Here is a 19,793-nt window from a genome sequence, read left to right as displayed (position 1 = left end):
ATATTTTATTCCTTGGGGATGACTGTGGCAACATGTTTTCCAAATCCGCTGTCTGAATTGACCTCACACTGTGTTTTCTCATGCAATGCTACATGGAGTTTACGCGGCAAACCACTAAATGGAGAAGGAGCCATTTGGGTAGAAATAAAATGGTCCTGTTCTGGGACTTCACAAGAGCTGTGGTTGGCATATGACATACTAAAACCTGGAGACATCCTAAAGGCCTCAATTCAGACTCTGAGGTCTTTGATCTCCCTTTAGAAACACGGGGTATTCGTGAAATAAAGGACCTTAGAAATTGCAGGGTTCAGTTTGATTATAATATAGATGAAGAAGCGAAGTCTTTTAGAAAGAAGTACCTTGCCTTTGAGAAGTTGGGCACGTGTGAGACTCAGGAAAAGAATTTCCCAGAGGCAAATTTTGCTTCTATCTGCCAAAAAGTACTATCCTAGAATGAAGCTGCAGGAGGCCTTGCTGTCTAACCCACACCTCTTAGATATATTCCTCAGAGTATCTTTAGAATTGCTAATGAGATGACCAGGTTAGGGCCAAAGTATCCATTCTACACATAATGCTATTGTATAAGAAATAAACAGAACCCAAGCAGCAAACAGTGGCCACAATCTCCTCCTTTATACTCCAGCATTCATTTAATTCTTAATCCTAAAAACTAAATTCTTAAAATAACTTAGCATGTGGCCCAAACTGATCTTAGAACAGTTATCTTCTGTTTACTGCTTACTTCTGCTTATGGTCCAAATATTTTAATGTTAGATTTGCAAGAGTGCCAAACATCCACAATAGAGCCGTATACCCATAAATGTTTTTAAAAGTTATTACTAACCCCATATGCCTTATTCCATGGGAGATAGCGCCAACTGTTGGAATATCACCCAGATTTCTACATGGCTTGGTATTGTGTGTAAAATGGGGGTTTTAGTAAGTTTCATTATTTAACATATCATTAGAAGCAGTTTTGTAGCTTAGTTTAGAAAATTGAGGGAATAGGGCTACCAAAAATATTAATGCAGATTTAATGAAAAGCATTCAACAAACTTGCCAGGGCTTTCAGTAGGCATGGAGACATGAAGATGAGTAAAACGTGGTATTTGACTTACAGGAATGAGTAGGAATGAGAAATAACAACAGGCAGTTGTTCAGGTAGAAGACAGAACTATAAAAAATAGGCATAAAGACTATACAGTCTAGCAATCTGTTCTGCTTCAGGGCAGAGCTGCCTCCAATCGGATGAGGGTGCTCCTCTGTGCTGCTATAGCAACTTGGGTCGGATTCTGTGACTGATGCACTTCCTGTCTTTGCAGCTGGATGACTCAGCACCTTCATAGGAGCAGCTGGTATGGAAGGAGTATTCAGGGGGTGTTTATTGTTCTTGGCCTCCTGAGCAAGCATTCTTACTGATCTTTCCATGTAGCTGAATCATAGGCTTCATCCTGAGAAGCCCAGTCATCATCAGAAAGTTAATTATATTTTGCTATATTGTTTAAGAAATCTAGGAAGAGTATGATATATCTTCAAGGAAAATTTTCATAAAAATGGTTAACATAAATTTTGGTGCCGTAGATGGTTGGCTCTAGTTATCTGGAAAACTTAGTTATGGCAACAGTTCACTACCTAAGACTGAAAAACAAGTTGTTGATTTATAGAGATTCCATAATTTTTATAATTTATGCCCCTGAACAGACAGCTCTGGAGGGAATTCAGCCATCCTCACTATTTCCACAACCCCTCCTGCACTCGCGAAGCTATTCCAAATAAATATACAAACTCTGGATTTGCTTTGCAAATACGGTGCCTTGCTTATAACTGGATTCAATATCTAAACTAGAAATTCTAGAGACCCTACTCTCCTGAGATGGGCCAAACTGGATTATTAGTAACAAAACAGAAACGAATACATGTGAGATAACCACCAAAGGAGTCCTTAAAATATGCGGGCCCTAGCTCTAAACTAGGATAGGGTTTCTACTTTCAGAGACCCTGGAGCATCTCTTAAGATCACTTGGCACCGTAAACTGGCAGTAATTTTTATGGGGCGAATGCAAAGTAACAGTGTGGATTTTGTCTACTTTCTCCTTTGCCTGGCCACCTTCTATGAGGAGAAATGGGTTAGGTGAACACAAAATTATAATCTAGTCAATGTTTATATTTAATTGAGATACTGCTTTTTCAGTCTTAAATTCTAAGCATTTGAAAAAGCTATGGCTTTTCCACCTGATTTTTTTAATTGACCAGTAGCACATATAGCAAGAATATATTTTTTCCCCAATGGTTGAAATCATTTAAACTGTTTCAAAATGAAATTTTCTTCTCTTATTTGATATAAATTGGGCATTTATAATGTAATTTATAATAAGTTAATTTGAAATAAGTTAAAGAAAAGCCTAAACCTTAACTCTTACTAACTTAACTCTCCAGGATGCAAATCCCTTCTGCTCCACAACCCCCACCCTCTTAACTTTCCACTGAGCCAGGTTTATAATCTAAAATCCCAATTGTGGCTAAAAAATTGATACAACCCACTCCCTGGAACCTGATTACCTAAGGCACTAAAGTCTTCTATTTATTTCATTAGTTAGTTTAATAACAAGTTTGCTGAATTGTGGTTTCTATCTTGTGCATTTTATTAAAAGAAAGGAAAAGAAAAACCCTAATGAGAACGTAAACTGAGTCTATAAGAAAGAAAGGCTGGCTGAATCTCACAAACAATTTTGTAATTGTCTTTGACTCAAGGCGGCTGCAAAATGCTTACAATACACATACTTAAGTCATGTAAAACAAAAACCCTTTGTTCTTCAAGTTCTTTTATAAAACCATGATGTTCATTTTAAAACCCCCCCTCCATTTTTTTTTAAAACTTGGCCTACACTCTGGCAGGGTTTGCGAAAGGAGGAAACTTAGCAACCTACTTGACAAAGTTTAGAATAGCTTCAATTAAAAATCATCTAAAAATAAAAATAAAACCTCCTTCTCTGAGAGCAAAATTTAAATCCTTGTATCATTTATTCTACTATGTTCTATTATATTTTTCTGCTTATAAAGTGCTCTATTAAATAAGCCAGATGTATTTTTTTTAAATATAAAAACTAGTCCTATAAGGAGTCCTTGAGAACCTAGTAGGAGAGCTACAGGTTTATTCTGGTAACTGATACAAACTAGCATCAATGGGAATGAAGTAAAGTCCACGGATCAAATATCTGACCGTCAAAAGGCAATCACAGAATTTTATATAGGTCTAGGTTATTCATAAAGTCTTGACCTGGGAGCTTGTAAAGAGAGTGGTAAGCTTTCTTCCACGGATTGAAGCCATAAGGAACAGTGCAAAATTCTGCATGATGCTAAAAGTAGTTATCTCTGAGCAAACTAAAAATTAAGTAAAACTAGGATAAAGGGGAAATATCCAACCCCAAAAAGCAAAATATGAGGGGAAATCCAATTTTGATGGATGGATGAATAATGAATGGATGAATAAATAATATGTAATCTTAAACCACTAAACTTCTAAAATTAGTAGGCTGCAAATGGCAAGGCAAAAGCAAGTTCTGTGTGTTCCGGCTGTGCTCGCTTCAGCAGCACATGCACTGTGTATTCTGGCTGTCTGATATCCCAAGGTGACATCTCAAGTTCTGTGAATAGATTAAACTTTCCTTTCTACTCAAGACAGTGCTGTCCACAGAACATTTTTTGTTATGATGGAAATATTCAATATCTGCCCTTGTCCAATAGTCACACACAGAGAGTGAATATATGAAATGAGACAGTATAACTGAAGAACTGTATTTTTACTTTACTTAATTTTATTAATTATTTTTAAAAAGGATTTATCCTGGCTGAGGGGAGAGGGAGAGGGAGAGAGAATCTTGAGCAGACTCCCTGCTGAGCATGGACCACCCCTGACGTGGGGCTCCATCTCACAACCCTGAGATCATGACCTGAGCTGAAACCAAGAGTTGGACACTTAACCAACTGAGACACCCAGGTGCCCCATTAATTTTATTAATTTTAATATAGCCACACATAGCTATTGGCTAACATACTGAACAGTGCAGTTCTAAAATTATGATAAACATAGTAAATGCCCAACTCTATGTTCATATGTCTATTTCTTTAAATCCTGCTCTAAATAGTATATATTATCATCTGATATAATATTGTAAAATATCACATGCTAATGTTGGTTTTCTAAATATATGTTTATCTAGTTAAAACCATTAAGTTTGTTAACCTCTTACTTGGAGAAGTTATCAAAGGTATAAGAACAGTGAGGAAAAGAAAACCACCATTTATGGGCTAGTTCCACAAAACTGGGTATACACAGTAAGAACCAATGTTCCACCCTTTACATTACCTTCAGAATGCTCCTGAGGGCGCTGTGACTTTTGCCCTTTTCAGAGTCCGTTTTCTCACCTTGATAGTTCTTGCACCTTTTGTCTTATATAATTCCTTTTATTTTTTAAGATTCTATTTATTTGAGATATGGACTGAGCACAAGCAGCGGGAGGGACAGAGGCAGAGAGAGACAAGCAGGCTCCCCGCTGAGAAGGGAGCCCCACCCGGTACCCATCCCAGGACCCTGAGATCATGACCTGAGTGAATGCTCAATCCACTGAGCTACCCAGGTGCCCCTGCCTTATATAATTCCTAAGACTTGGGCAATTTCTCTCTTATTTGCTTCAGGGTGAGTATGTCTTTTCCTTTCCTAATAGTGCTCCCAAGGATATGGGAGCTAAAGACAGTGAACTGACTGGGCCCTTACCATAACTCTTGATGGTTGTCAAACTGACGTTGGTAGGTGCCTCTTCTGCTTCAGTGCATGTCTATGCTCCTGACTTGACTCTTTGACTCCAGTTTTCCCAATTCTACTCCCTCCTATCTCTTTCACCCTTCCAGTGAGATTTCCCCATATCTTAATCCTGGATAATGCAGATACATAGACTGTGGAAAGGAAGCAGACTCACCTTTGGTGCTCATTTCATGGAAAGGGCAACCTGGTCAATCTTTTTTTCCATTTTTTTCCAGTTAAGCTTCTGTTAAAGATACCTTTGTTCAGTACTTAAGTACTTCACTTATGTTTCAATTGTTGCTCTGATTGCTCCCAGAATAAGCAAAAAATTACCCATTTCTCTGAAGATTTCATACTTTTCCAGGTAAATGAAATGTGCTTCCTTGGACATTTAAAGTGTCATCTTTCTTAAAAACCACTGTGCTGCAGCTTTTTAGACAGTGAGGATGGGGAAGAACAGAAATTGTTCAGGTAAGCATGGGAGGAATGCTAGAAAAAGGCTGTATCTTGGGTAGAGCCAACAAGCTTGTGGACATGGACATCTGTTAGGCAATAAATTACCTGACAGCAGAGATGATAGTCATCTCTGCCGCACATAGCATATCACCTAGCACATAGATTTTCGACAAATCTTGTTAAACAAGACATAAGAAAGTCTTGATCTGGAAGCAGGTAATGAAGGCATATTCAAGTAATGGGGCCCTTAAGCAAGACCCTTAAGCAAGATTTGAAGTATCTGGAAAATAGCAATTAGAACAGGCAACACATCTAGAATCTAAAACAAGGATTGCAGCAGGAGAGGAAATCCAGGCAAAGGGCAAGAGTAGAGATAAATAGGTGAAAAGGAGAGATTGCTGATAGGCACATCCAAATCCATTGTATGAAACAGGTCTGCCCACATGCATCACATTTCCCCTTAAAAGCGTATTGTCAAGGCCATAACTCTTAGGCACTTACATGCTGCACAATTCTTATATAGATCACAAGATTTTGAGCTTTAAATGTCTTCTAAACAAGCAAAAATGACTACCAAATATAGGATTGTTGGTCTAATTCAGCATTTAACCACTCCTGCTTCTAGATCATGGTAAGATCTTTCCTTTTTTTTTTTTTTAAGATTTATTTATTTATTTATTCATGAGAAACACAGAGAGAGAGAGAGACAGAGACACAGGCAGAGGGAGAGGCAGGCTCCATGCAAGGAGCCTGATGTGGGACTCGATCCCGGGTCTCCAGGATCACACCCTGTCTGCAGGCAGCACTAAACCACTGCACCACCGGGGCTGCCCAGTAAGATCTTTCCTTAGGAAGAAATAACCCTAGAAGATGTGGGAAACCATCTGCCAATTCTGCCCAAACTCTTGCAGCAAGTAGCTCCATTTTATGGTAGCAAATGAGCCCCACAGTACAATGTTGAATTCTTTAAAAATGTAATTCCCATACACTTTTTTCCCTCTATTTCCATTTAATTGACTATTGAGGATCCAGAAGAAAACTAGTGAGCAATCAATGGGTTGCCTTCTCTGTAATGGTGGTTGCTGAAACCAACATTGTTCTCCCTGTGTTAAGTAATACTGGGAACAAACATACTCTCCTAGGTGGGTTTTTGAAAGCAGGCTAAGAAATGGAGATCAGTGTGCAGGTTTATTAGGGAGTGCTCTTGGGATTAACATTTCTGAGTTATAAGGGAAGGAAGTAAAATTAAGCAGAGAGAGAACTTGAACTGTGATAATAGTCCCACTGGAAGTCTAAGCTGACCTATGGGGAGTTCCAAAGCTGGGATGACCCTTCAGTATTGTTGGGATAATGTGATACAGTCAATGGACGTGGGCTGCCTTTGAAAGGGGGCATGGTACATATCTATTGCTGCATTAATAAACAACCCTAAACTCAGTGGCATAAAACAACAACAGCCATTTGTTATTATTTCCATAGTTTTGGGTGTTGACTGGGTCTTTCATGTAGTTGCAATCAGGTAGTGGCTGGAGCTGGAGCCATCTCAAAGGCTTCCTCACATGTCTGGTGCTTGATGATGGCTGTGGCTCAACCTCAGCTCTGGCTGCTAGTTGGAACATGGCCTCTCCATGTGGTCTGATATCTTCCTCAAAGAGCAGTTGTTTCTAGGAGCATTCCAACAGCAACAGCAGAAGCATTAGAGCAGAGGTTGTAAAGCCATCTATGACCTGGCTTCAGAAGTCACACTCCATTGGTTGAGGAAGATATAAATGTCTGCCCAAATTCAAGGGGAGTGGACATAGGTCCTACCTCTTGATAGTATAAGTGGCAAGATCACATTCTAACAAGAACATGTAGGAAGGAAGATACTGTTGTGGCCAGTTTTGAAAAATATAACCTGCCCTAGGGCATGACATTGAGTGAGGCCACTATCATTAAATGACACAATCCTTGTAGGTATTAGCAACCGAGGGCTTTCTGCCATAGTAACCCCCCAGCAGCCAAAAAATAAGTTGCTTTTTCTGGAAGCAAATCTGGGTTTTCAGAGCATCCACCATATATATTTTCCTGTTCCAGAATTTTTTTCCAGCTTTACTGAGATATAGTTAACATGTAACATCGTGTAAGTTTGAAGTGTATGGATATATTGATTTAATACACTTCTATGCTGTGAAATAATTACCATAGTACCACGAGTTAAGAACTCCATAACCTCATATAATTACCATTTCTTTTTTTGTGGTAAAAACATTTAAGATTTATTCTCTTAGCAACTTTCAAGTACATAATACAGTATGTTAACTATAATCACCATTCTATACATTAGATCTCCAGAACTGGTAACTGGAAGTTTGTATCTTTTGACCAGCATCTCCCTATTTCCCCCAGCCCCCAGCCCCTGGCAACTATTCTGCTTTCTGTTTCTATGAGTTTGGGTTTTTTAGATTCCATATATAACTAATATTATACACTACTTGTCTTTATTTGATTTCTTTTACTTAGCATGATGTCCCTAAGGTCCATCTATGTTGTTGCAAATGGTAAGATATCCTTCTTTCTTGTGGCTGAATAATATTCCACTGTCTATATACCCATCTTCTTCTTCTTCTTTTTTTTTTTTTTTGAAAATTTTTTTTCTTTATTTATTTATGATAGAGAGAGAGAGAGAGAGAGAGAGAGAGAGAGAGGCAGAGACACAGGCAGAGGGAGAAGCAGGCTCCATGCACTGGGAGCCCGACGTGGGATTCGATCCCGGGTCTCCAGGATCGCGCCCTGGGCCAAAGGCAGGCGCCAAACCACTGCGCCACCCAGGGATCCCTATACCCATCTTCTTCATCCATTCATCCACTGACAGACACCTATATTGTTTCCCTCTCTTGGCTATTGTGAATAAGGCTGCAATGAAAACGTTTCCGGGCAGCCTCTGTGGGGCAATGGTTTAGCGCTGCCTCCAGCCCAGGGTGTGATCCTGGAGACCTGGGATCGAGTCCCAAGTCAGGTTCTCTGTGGAGCCTGTTTCTCCCTCTGCATGTGTCTCTGTGCCTCTCTCTCTGTGTCTGTCATGAATAAATAAATAAAATCTTAAAAAAAAAAGTGATTGCAGATATCTCTTTGAGATCCTGTTTTTGTTTCTTTTCCTTATAAACCTAAAAGTAGAGTTGTTGGGTCATATGGTAGTTCTATATTTAACTTAAAAAATGTTTTTTTTTTATAAATTCTAGTTAGTTAACATACAGTGTAATATTACTTTCAGCTGTACAATATAGTGGTTCAACATTTTTATACAATACCCAGTACTCATCAAAGCACATTCCTTAATCCCCATCACTTATTTCACCCATTCCCCTACCCACATCCCCTCTGATAACCTTCTAGTAACTATCAGTTTGTTCTCACTAGTTGAGTCTGTTTCTTGGTTTGCCTCTCTCTCTCTTTTTCCCTTTGCTCATTCTTTTGGTTTTTAGACTCCACATATGAGTGACATCCTATGGTATTTGTCTATATTTAACTTTTTAAGGAACTTCCATATTGTTTTTCATAGTGGTCGCATCAATTTATATTTCATCAACAGTGCATGAGGGTTCCCTTTTCTCCACGTCCTAGCCAACACTTATTGTCAAATTTTGTCATGTTGATAATAGCTATTCTAACCGGCGTGAGCTGATATCTCACTGTGGATTTGATTTGCATTTTCCTAGTGATCAGTGATGTTGAGCACCTTTACATGTACTTGTTGGCCATCTGTATGTCTTTGGAAAACTATTTAGTTCCTATACATATTTTTAATTAGATTTCTTTACTATTGAGTTGTCTGAGTTTCTTTTACTTTTTTTATATTAACCCCTTACCATATATATGATTTGCAAATATTTTCTCCCATTCTGTAGATTGCCTTTTCATTTTGTTGATAGTTTCTTTTGGCGTGTGGTTTTCAGTTTGATGTAGTCCCACCTATGAATTTTTTGTTTTTTTTTGCTTGTGCTTTTAGTGTCAGATCCAAAAAATTGTTACCAAGACCAACATCAAGGAGCATTTTCCCTGTTTTCTTCCAAGTGTTTTACAAGTTCATGTCTTATGTTTAAGTCTTTAACCTATTTTGAGCTAATTTTTGTGAGTGGTGTAAAATAGGCATCCAATTTCATTCTTTTGCATTTGATTTTCCACTTTTCCCAACACTATTTACTGAAGAGACTATCCTTTCCCCCATTTGATCCTCTTGTCAAATATTAGTTGACTGTATATGTGAGGGTTTAGTTCTGGGCTCTCTATTCCATTCCATTGGTCTATATGTTTATTTTTATGCTATTAAAACACAGTATACAGAACAATATACACCCAGTGTGTTGTATATTTTCATATGGTTTCATGTTACTAATTAGCATTCTTTTATTTCAGCTTGAAGAACTCCTTAAGGCCAGACTAGTAGTGATGAACTCCCTCAGATTTGTTTTTCTGGGAGAGTCTGTCTCTCATTTCTGAAGGACAACTTTGCTGAATAGAGTATTCTTGGCTGGCTTTTTCTTTCTTTTAGTACCTTGGATATATCACCCCAATTTCTCCTGTCCTATAAAATTTCTGCTGAGAAATCCACTGATAGCCTTATGGAGATTCCCTTGTAAGTTACTAGATTACTTGCTCTTGCTGCTTTTAAGATTCTTTTTGTTTCCGATTTTTGACAGTTTTAAAATGATGTGTCTTGGAGAAAATCTCTTTAGGTTGAATTTGTTTGGAGTTCTATGAGCTTCATGAACTTGGATATTCCAAATCTCTCCTCAGAGTTGGGAAGTTCTTAGTCATTAAGAGAGCCATTAAGTTCCTTTCTTCCTTCTCCCATTTTTCTTTTGGAACTCCATTAATGCTCAGATTATTTCTTTTGATGGTATCATACAGAACAAGTAGGCTTTCTTCACAGTCCTTCCTTCTTTTTTCTTTGTTCTTCTCTGACAGGAATAATTTTTACATTCCTGTCTTCTACATCACAGATTCTTTCTTTACATTTTGTTATGACCTGTATTGCATTCCTCATTTCATTCATTATATTCTTCAGCTCCAGAATTTCTGTTAAATTCTTTTTAATGATTCCTATTTATTTGTTACATTTTGCATTTATTCATGTATTGTTTTCTTGATTTCATTGAATTACATTTCTGTGTTTTCTTGTAGCTCATTGAGTTTCCTTAAAATAGTATTTTGAATTCTTTATCAGGGAAATTGAGATCTTTATGTCTTTGGGATTGGTTACTGGAGGATTATTATGAACTACTGGTGATGTCATGTTTCCTTGATTCTTCACCTTCCTTGAAATTTTGTGTTGCTGTCTGCACATTTGAATAAGCAGTCACCTCCCCTAGTCTTTGCTAACTTCCTTCAGGAAAGAAATACCTTCCATCAGCCCTGCTAGGGATTCTGAGGCTTTCTCAGATCTTCTATGGATACGTCTGCTCCATGTTTCTTGCTCCCCTTTGTGGCAGAATTCTTAAGCTTGTGTGCCTTCTCTTGATCCTGTAGCATACCAGGGCAAGTGCTAGCAGTCTTCCTTTTGTTTTCCCAAAGGTGGACTAAAGCTCAAGTTTGTGGTCTGTCCTTGAACCACAGACTTGGGCTGGCACAGGTTTTCTGAGTGTGCTCACCAGCCACATGCCAAAGCTTGCTCTCACCATTGCCATTTGGAGCATGCACAGGGAGCTGACCACAGGGTGAGAGAGAGAGAGAGAGAGAGAGAGAGTATAAGGCAAAAGAGTACTAGGCAGGTGGAAGTGGTCTACCCATGGGCTGGTTGGGAAGATGTGCAGGTGAGGTACCTCTAACAATTTGTGCGCAGGCTTCTTGACAAGTCTATGACACAGTTAGTAGAATCTACATCCCTTTAATACCCTTTGAGAGTCTTCTCTGCCACTCTTCTAGTCTCTTCTTGCTCCTCAAGTCAGGCAGCTCATGATTCAGTGATAAATGACAAATGGGGTAAGAGAGAAATGGGCCTGACAGCAACCCACATAGTTAGGAAAGCTGAGTGCTCATTTATACACATTTTCTCTCACATGATAAATCACAGCTAAGAGGATCTCTCTTGGCCCTAAGCTATGCCACCTTGGTGGAGGGGTGAACTCAAACTTTTCTTACCCTCTCCAGTGTGTCCACACTCATATATATATATAGGGGAGTGTGTGTATGTGCGTGTGTGTATGTGTATGTGTGTATGTGTGTGTGTGTGTGTTTCCCTTCTATACTAGAGCTGGAATTTCTCCTGGACTTCCACAAAGGCCACAAAGTTCATAGGTGATTGTTTTCCAGGGGTTCCAGACTGTAGCCATGAGGGGCCAGAGTTGGTTAACAGGCCACTATGGGGCCTATAGCCAGAACTGAGGTCTGTATACCTATTATCTGATACACTCAGATCCCTCAGTTCTCTTGTGAATGGTGCTGCTCCCACAGTTCCCCACAAAGGCACTCTTGTCTGCAGTTGGAAGTCTAATCGTTATTGTTAAGAGGAGGTAGAAATATGACTGAGGAATGTCTTATTTAGCTGTCCCTGTGTTAAAAAGTTCGGGAACGCGCATATGTTTTTGTAATCTCTGTATTTAATAATGCTGAGAATAAGAATAAAAATACCTTAGCTACTTGCTCCAGTAAATGCTTTCTTCTGAAAGAAAAGCCTTGACCCTGTTATTGTAGCTTGCTTATGAAAACTCACTTCACTGGGTCCACCAATCCAATTAACACTGCCCAATCCCAGGTCATTCTCTGCCTTGCATAGCCCAACTGAAAATCATCCAACTTAGGCCCTAAAACCTTGTAAATATCATCCCTGAATTTGCCCATTATGAGACATTACTGAAGTTCTTTTAAATTGACATACTTTCTTAGCTTTACTTGGTCAACTGGTTATTCTGGTGGCCTTTTAGGGAAGCTGACCCTGAGAATGAGAAAGTATACACTCTGAAGAACTTGGTTTTACAATGAGTTGACAAAATGAGAATATTGCCATTTCAGGAAAAAACTGAGTTATTTACTAGTTAGGCACTGACAGCACGGAAAGTCAAATTTCTCCAACAAAATCATAAATTTCAAGATTCAAAAAGACTTGAAATTTACCTATTCCAATCCATCTGCTTGATACAGATGGAGAAGAAGCTAAAATGTGGGCTCAAATGAAATTTTAGACACTCCTTCAATGCAACCAAGAGTTTTTAGATTCCTCTCTACTCCTTTATCTCCTACCTTTGTTCTCTTTCTTTCCCCAGCCCTACTATAACTTTTCCCCATATTTCCTCTTTGCAAACAACTAGAGGAAATATTAGTCTTCCATCACATTTTGGTGGAGGCCGTCTGTGTTGCCACAGGGCTTCCGGGCTGGGTGTTCTCAACAAAAATGTATTTTTAAAAAACTTCCCATTCCAGGAAGCTAACATATGGTTTCTATTATCTGAAAGGTCTCATTAAAAGATAATATTGTCATACCCGCACCCCTAGTTTTGAAGCTGAAGGAAAGTGAGGGTTAAAATTTGGGGGTGTAATCTCATAAATAATGGAACAAACTTTCTAGACATGTAGGCCTTCCTAACCATTTCACCCTGATAATTCTGTAAGGACTGAGGGAAAAAAATATTTTATGTATCCTTATTAGAAAAATAATCAGGTGGGAGGGTTCTGGATTTTTTGAACATTTGTCTTTCAGCTAATTTATCCTTTTAAAAATGTGACTAACAGACCCTTAGTATATGCTAATTACTTGAAATGTCAGTGACTTGAAATGAAAAATATATTTTATAGTAATTTTAGTAACAACCGACAAGTTGTTATTCACATATTAGTGAGGGAAAAAATCTATGTATGCACATATGACAAAGGTTATTAGAAATATTTTTATAAATAAAAGTGAAAAGAAGTTGCACATGGCTCTAAAGAGTTTCCCACTGAACTCTTACTGTGTGAAAATCGAATGTTATGCAGAGCTGGTGACCTTTCATGAGTCTCAGGATTTCTTCCTTTTCTTTTTTTTTTTTTTTCACTGTTGACTACTTGCTTCTCCCACATCAGATAATTCACAACAGATGATTTCTTTGTATAGCTTTTATTTTTATGTTGGTTTAAGTCTTGCTGTATCCCACATTATTTTCAATTGTACAGTTTTAACAATCAACCCCTGGACAGTTTTTACATGTTAATAAGTCTGTATACACATATGCATATGTGGTGGTCAGAGCATGACCACTTTGTAGTAACACAATGCACTCTTTATGATATTGCAGAGTTCAGATTTTTTTTCTAAACTACAACAAAATGTGAACCTTCTAAATTCATGTTAGAAATACGGATTCAGTCTATAGACCTTTCTTTTTAACAGGACCCACACATAAGTAGAGCCTATAGACATTCCTTTTTAATAGAATGAGACACAAACTACATCACACAAACTACAGACTACACCAATATTGTGTTCCTGAGGTTTCTTTATCTTTTAAAAAAATAATTTGTGTTTCACATGGAAAAAATATCAGGCTTTCAGGTATTTTTTTTGTTGGTCTACTCTCATGATTCCACACAGTTTAAAGACATTGCATATTCAGCTCTGAGTCCTCGAAGTAAAAATTTTTCCATTTTACTCATAACTGTAATACTAAGTGATCAAGTTTAAGAAATATTCAAAGATCATTCATAAAAAAGATTTTTAAAAAAGATCTTATTTATTTATTAGAGACAGAGAGAGAGAGAGAGAGAGGCAGAGACACAGGCAGAGGGAGAAGCAGGCTCCAAGCAGGGAGCCCGACAGGGTACTTGATCCCAGATCTCCAGGATCACAACCCCGACTGAAGGCGGCGCTAAATCGCTGAGCCACCGGGGCTGCCCGTAAAGAAGATTTAAAAGTTCTTTTTTTTTTTTTAATTTTTATTTATTTATGATAGTCACGAGAGACTTAGGCAGAGACTTAGGCAGAGGGAGAAGCAGGCTCCATGCACCGGGAGCCCGACGTGGGACTCGATCCCGGGTCTCCAGGATCGCGCCCTGGGCCAAAGGCAGGCGCCAAACCGCTGTGCCACCCAGGGATCCCAGATTTAAAAGTTCTAAGAAAGTTTATTATTTTCTTTATGGACGTACATTGAAAAATCCTGTCAGAATCATGAGCACCCCTGTGAAGCACAATCACATTTGTACCCTTCCTCTTCCTTTCCACAAACATCTCTAGCCTTCTCATTATTTATATCTAAATTCTAAAACATTGGACAATAAAGCAATTTTCCCTCTTATGACTTTGGCAAGTCACTCCACATCAGAAGAAATATTACTTATAATGTTAAACTTATTTTTAAGTGTATCTGTTCTAAAAGACTTTGATTTAAAAATTACATAATGATCAAATATGATATTACTCTGTATTTGAGCTTAAGAAAGTGTATCAAAAATATCTCATTAAATAAAGGGTTTTGAAATAGAATGTGCATGGTCATGTAATCTTACATGTCTGGAGAAAAACTTCTAAAGTAATTTAATGCAGAACCAATTGTAGAAATTTCAAATAACTATTCTCAAATATGAGGGACATTTCATGGCATCCTTTCTTTTTTATCCTCTGTTGACTTCTCTGCCTTTTTACCACCCTTGCCCCAAAACATAGGTGTGATTATCCTTAGAAGACTAGAATATACTTTTATCTTCTTCTGGAGCTACACAGTTCTCCTGGGTAAACAGTTAAGTACCAGAGTGTTGGAGTGTATTGGCTGTGAAACCAGACTACCAAGGATAGACTCCAAATGCCATCACTTAGCAACTTACTTTTCTTGTGCCTCAGTTTACTTAATCTTAAAATAGATACAATAATAGTAACTGTCTCAGAAGTTGACATGAGAATGAAATGAATTAAGTACTTTAAAGTACGTAAAAGACCACTTGGTACACAGTAACTGTTCAATACATTTTTTAAAAAATAATTTTGATAGTGTTGACTTACAAAGATGAACTTTGACCAAAAACTCCCAAAGTTCTATCCCTATCCCTGTCCTCCAGTTTTCTTAATATTAAATATTAATGATGTCCAGTTTTTTGAAAAATAAAATGAAATTTGTCCTTATCTTTATATGAAATCATACTAATTTCACCCATCAGACATTTATTGAACATGTATCATATGCTAGATAATTTTTCCCATGTCAGGAATATAGAGGCAAACGATTCTTTTGTTCTCTACTGGGTGAGAAAAACAAGTGAAGTTTACACTACAATGTGATAAATATTTACATTTATTGAAGAGATTAATCTACATCAGATTTTTGCTCAAATGTTGTTGAGTTAGCTATTGATTACCAAGATTTATTTTCTCATGGAGTGTTAGACTCAATTTCTTATGGCTGTTGGCTGGAGGTTTTCCTCACTTCCTCACCATGTGGGCTTCTCTATACATGATAGCTGATTCCCCACCCCTGAGGGCTCTGAGAGAGTGAGCAAGAAATTTCAGGCAGGATTGATGTCAGTCTTTTTGCAGCTGAATCTCAGAAGTAATTATAGCATTATGTTAGCCACATTCTATTTGTTAGGAGCAAGTCATAGGTTCAGCCTACACTCAATGGAAAGGAATTGAGTTATGAAACCAGAAGGAGGAGATCATTGGGGCCCATCCTAGAATCTGCCTACCTCAAATATAATGAATTATATTTATCTTCCCTGCTTTCTCGACTTCCTCCTACTCCCTCACTCTGCATAGATCTATCCACTCTAACACTTCAGGAAAACCACAGGCCTCCAATAAGCACAGAGAAAATTATTTAAAATGTTGTCTCTTCTGAATAGCTTAAAAATAAAATTTGAGTGTGAGAGAGATAAATTCAATGATCATATAGTCATCAGATATAATTATGGGAAGTCTGAATAGAAATTTCATTAGCAGCTACCATTATTTTGGAGAAAACATTACTGGGCTCAGCCACCAACCATTAGAATCACTCAGAATTCTAGCCTAGATCACCATGTCAGGAGAGCAGGCATGACTCAGGAAATGGTAGAAGATTATGGTGCTGGCTCTGTTGCATGAATCACCTGTGCAAATCATTTACTCTCTTTGTGCTTTGGTTTCGTTATACGTAAAGTGGGTGTGATATGCCCATTGTTGCAGGACTCCTGTCATTTCTGTGATAATACATAGGGGGATTTAACAAATACTTTGAAAAATTGCCACGTGCTGATGAATATGAAGCATCATCATCATTTTGCTTATTATTAGGTATAAGGATATTTTTTTCTTGTTGGAGTTATTACATTTTATAAGCTCAGAAAGCTCCATTTACTTTCCAAAGGGAAAGCCCCATTTATTTTACATTTTTATGAAATGAGATGCTCTCCTAACAAGTTTCACACTTTAGATATACATTTCCTTCTCTTCCCACCCCTACACATACTCACCCTCTCCCTACATTCTCAGTAAATTAGTGGTACAAATCCTTACATAGCCATTGGACAAATCCATGCCTACCAGAAATGTAAATACAAAGACTAACATTTTTATAATTACAATTAAAATTATTTAAGATAAAAGCATTTTATTCTGAATAGTTTTATACACCTTTCAAATTTCACTTCTAAACATTTAAAAATTTTGTTTTGGACTTATCCAAAGTTGATGATAATCTTTGGATCATAACTTAATTTACAAGTCCCTGAACAGACTGATTTAGCCCTGTGGTGCCTTTCTCCTTTTGTTCCAGAGCTATCTGAGATAATTCCACATACACATGGTCAGTGAGGCTCTGGAGGTTATGACAGTAATATAAGAGAGGAAGTGTTCTCAGAAGACATACCTTAAGAGACTCTTAATCATAGAAAAGAAACTGAGGGTTACTGGAGGGGAAGTGGTGGGGATGGGGTAACTGGGTGATGAGTATTAAGGAGAGCAGGTGATGTAATGAGCACTGGGCGTTATAAGACTGATGAATCACTGAACTGTACCTCTGAAACTAATAATACATTTTATGTTAATTAACTGAATTTAAATTAAAAAAGTAGAGTGTAGACTGAAATATTAGCTGACTGAAGGTATCAATTTACTAAATATTAGTAAAACTTAAGTTTTTTAATTTTTAAAGATTAAATAAGAATTTATATATATATAAATATATACAAATATAATATATATTTTTTCTAACCAGAGCTGAATACACTTCAGTTTGGAGACTACTCTACTAGATCCCTTTGGGGTTCATCTGAGTCCCTGGTGAGGCTTGGGCAAGCATGAGTTATGCCAAAGGGGTAGAGGAGTATAAGTGTAAGAACTTTGGGTCCTTCACCCCTGCTACAATGAAAGAGCTCCAAGTTCATTTATATTATATTTTACATATTAACCTTTCTGACAAATTTTCATTGGAACAAAATTACACTCTAAAACATTTTTGAAACATTCCTCTAGAGAAGTCTAGGAGTCCATGATACACAGTCTGACAAATGCTTAAAACTCAACCCTGAACAGTAAAGTTGCAAAGACAGTCTTTTACTAAAGAGCTACATATACCAGGTTCTGAGTTTTATGTTTTTAAAATTTTTTCTTACATCACAGCCTTAGACCTAAAAGAGAAAATACTTTAGCCAAACATGCTATGAAAGTCTTGAATATAATTAAATGCTAAGTAAAAAACATTGGTTAAAAAATGCATTAAACTTTTTTCTTGATTGTGACATTTAGTAAAAAGTTTTGCACGTTTTAGAAACAGATCACATTAAAGCAAAGCTTAAAAAAGGATATGGTTCTTGCAATATTTCAGTAAGTTTAATCTTGGTTTGTCTAGGGGCTTTGGAAATACCAGCTAACTCATGCATCTTAAGATAATATAAAATCAGTGGACTCTGACCTCCAAAATTGAAGAGTACACGGTTAAACTCTGGACCAGTGCTAATATAATGGGACTGTAAAGGGAAGAAAAAAAAATCAAGTCAATTATTACTTTTACAAGTTTTTAAAGAACTGTAAATAAATATAACTGAATTGCAACTATAAATAAAGTTACTATCTGGTATATTAAAAAGAATAAAAAGAAACTCTGAAAAATACCTTTTTAATAAAACATTGCTATTTATTTGAGAGAGAGAGAGAGCGCGCGCGCGCACAAGTGGGAAAGGCAGAGAGAAAGGGAGAGAGAATCCCATCAGGCTCCCTGCTGAGTGGGAAGCCTGCTGAGTGGGGCTCCATCTCTGGATCCTGAGATCACAAGCTGAGCTGGAATCAAGAGTTAGACACTTAACTGACTAGGCCACCCAGATGCCCCAAGCATCTTCTTAATTAAAGAAATTTACTACAGTATGAATCTATGTGTTTGTCCAGTAAGACCCTTCTAGCCTTTTTATTTATCAGTTTGATAGGTCAATAGAGATTATTCTGTCTGAAGAGCAGAAAGAAAAAAGAAATAAAATGAACATAGTTCCAGAAAAAGTGACAGGAAAAAATGTGAAGAAAAACATAACCAAAACCTCCAAAGTTTTGTGGAAAACATATACCAGAAGCTTAACTCCAAGTAGGAAAAATACTCACCTAGATCTGCCATACTCAAAGTGCTGATAGACCAAAATAAAAAGAAAAATCTCAAAAGCAGCAAGAGAAAAACAACATACAAGGGAACCCCAATAAGATTAAAAGCTGAATTTTTATCAGAACAAAGAAAGCCAGAAGGCAGGTGGATAATGTAATCAAAGTGCCGACAGATGAATTCTCTGTCAAGGAAAGTGATCATAAGTATAATTGCTCCAAGATTTTATTAATGACGTCTTGTGGGATACAGGATCAGTATAACAATTACTCATATATTAAGTCTTTCCTCCATTTTCGTAATGCCTAGATAAGAGAGTTATTATTTCCACTTCCTGTGAGGAAACACAATTTTATTCTCATTTGCTTTTACTGATACATAAATGTTTACTTGTGTTTATTTTGCTTATGGTCACTTTTTCATTGCTTTCCTTCAGAGATGCTCCATAATTATTTTGAACAGTGGGACTATCATAATCAAAAGCAATTCTTTGATGGTGAAAACTCAATGTCAAAATCAGATATATTTTCTATGATGTAAATCATAGAAAATCATCTGAATCTCCCATGAAAATTCACATGAAAAGCCTGATCTTTTTTAAAAAAATTTTTGTTTAAAGTAACTTTAATTAATATATACTGTATTATTAGTTTCAGAGGTAGAATTTAGTTATTCATCAGTTGCATATAACACCCAGTGCTCATTACTTCAAGTAAGTGCCCTCCTTAATGCTCATCACCCACTTACCCCATCTATCCACCCATCTCTCCTCCAGCAACCCTCAGTTTGTTTCCTATAGTTAAGAGTCTCTTATGATTTGCCTCTCTCTGTTTTCCTATTTTATTTTTCCTTCCCTTCCCCTGTGTTCATCTGTTTTGTTTCTTAAATTCCACATGAGTGAAATCATATGGTATTTGTCTTTCTCTGACGTTTCACTTAGCAAATTACTCTCTAGTTCCATCTACATCGTTGCAAATGGTAAGATTTCATTCTTTCTGATGGCTGAGTAATCTTTAAATTCCATGCAAAACCAG

General features: G+C 37.3%; 1 protein-coding gene across 1 annotated transcript in view; it reads right to left on the bottom strand.

Moving 5' to 3' along the window:
- FAM227B (family with sequence similarity 227 member B) overlaps positions 1-19,793 on the bottom strand; it is a 185,153-nt gene that overhangs the window by 12,694 nt on the left and 152,666 nt on the right. Inside the window, exon 13 of the mRNA XM_055319907.1 lies at positions 17,980-18,142. Within this exon, the coding sequence (XP_055175882.1) occupies positions 17,980-18,142 (163 nt within the window). The remainder of the gene's footprint in view (positions 1-17,979; positions 18,143-19,793) is intronic.

This window comes from Nyctereutes procyonoides, unplaced genomic scaffold (genome assembly GCF_905146905.1).
Source record: "Nyctereutes procyonoides isolate TBG_1078 unplaced genomic scaffold, NYPRO_anot_genome, whole genome shotgun sequence".
NCBI classification, from domain to species: Eukaryota; Metazoa; Chordata; class Mammalia; order Carnivora; family Canidae; genus Nyctereutes; species Nyctereutes procyonoides.
Note: the sequence above shows the minus strand (reverse complement) of the source record. Positions and strands in the feature narration are given on the sequence as shown.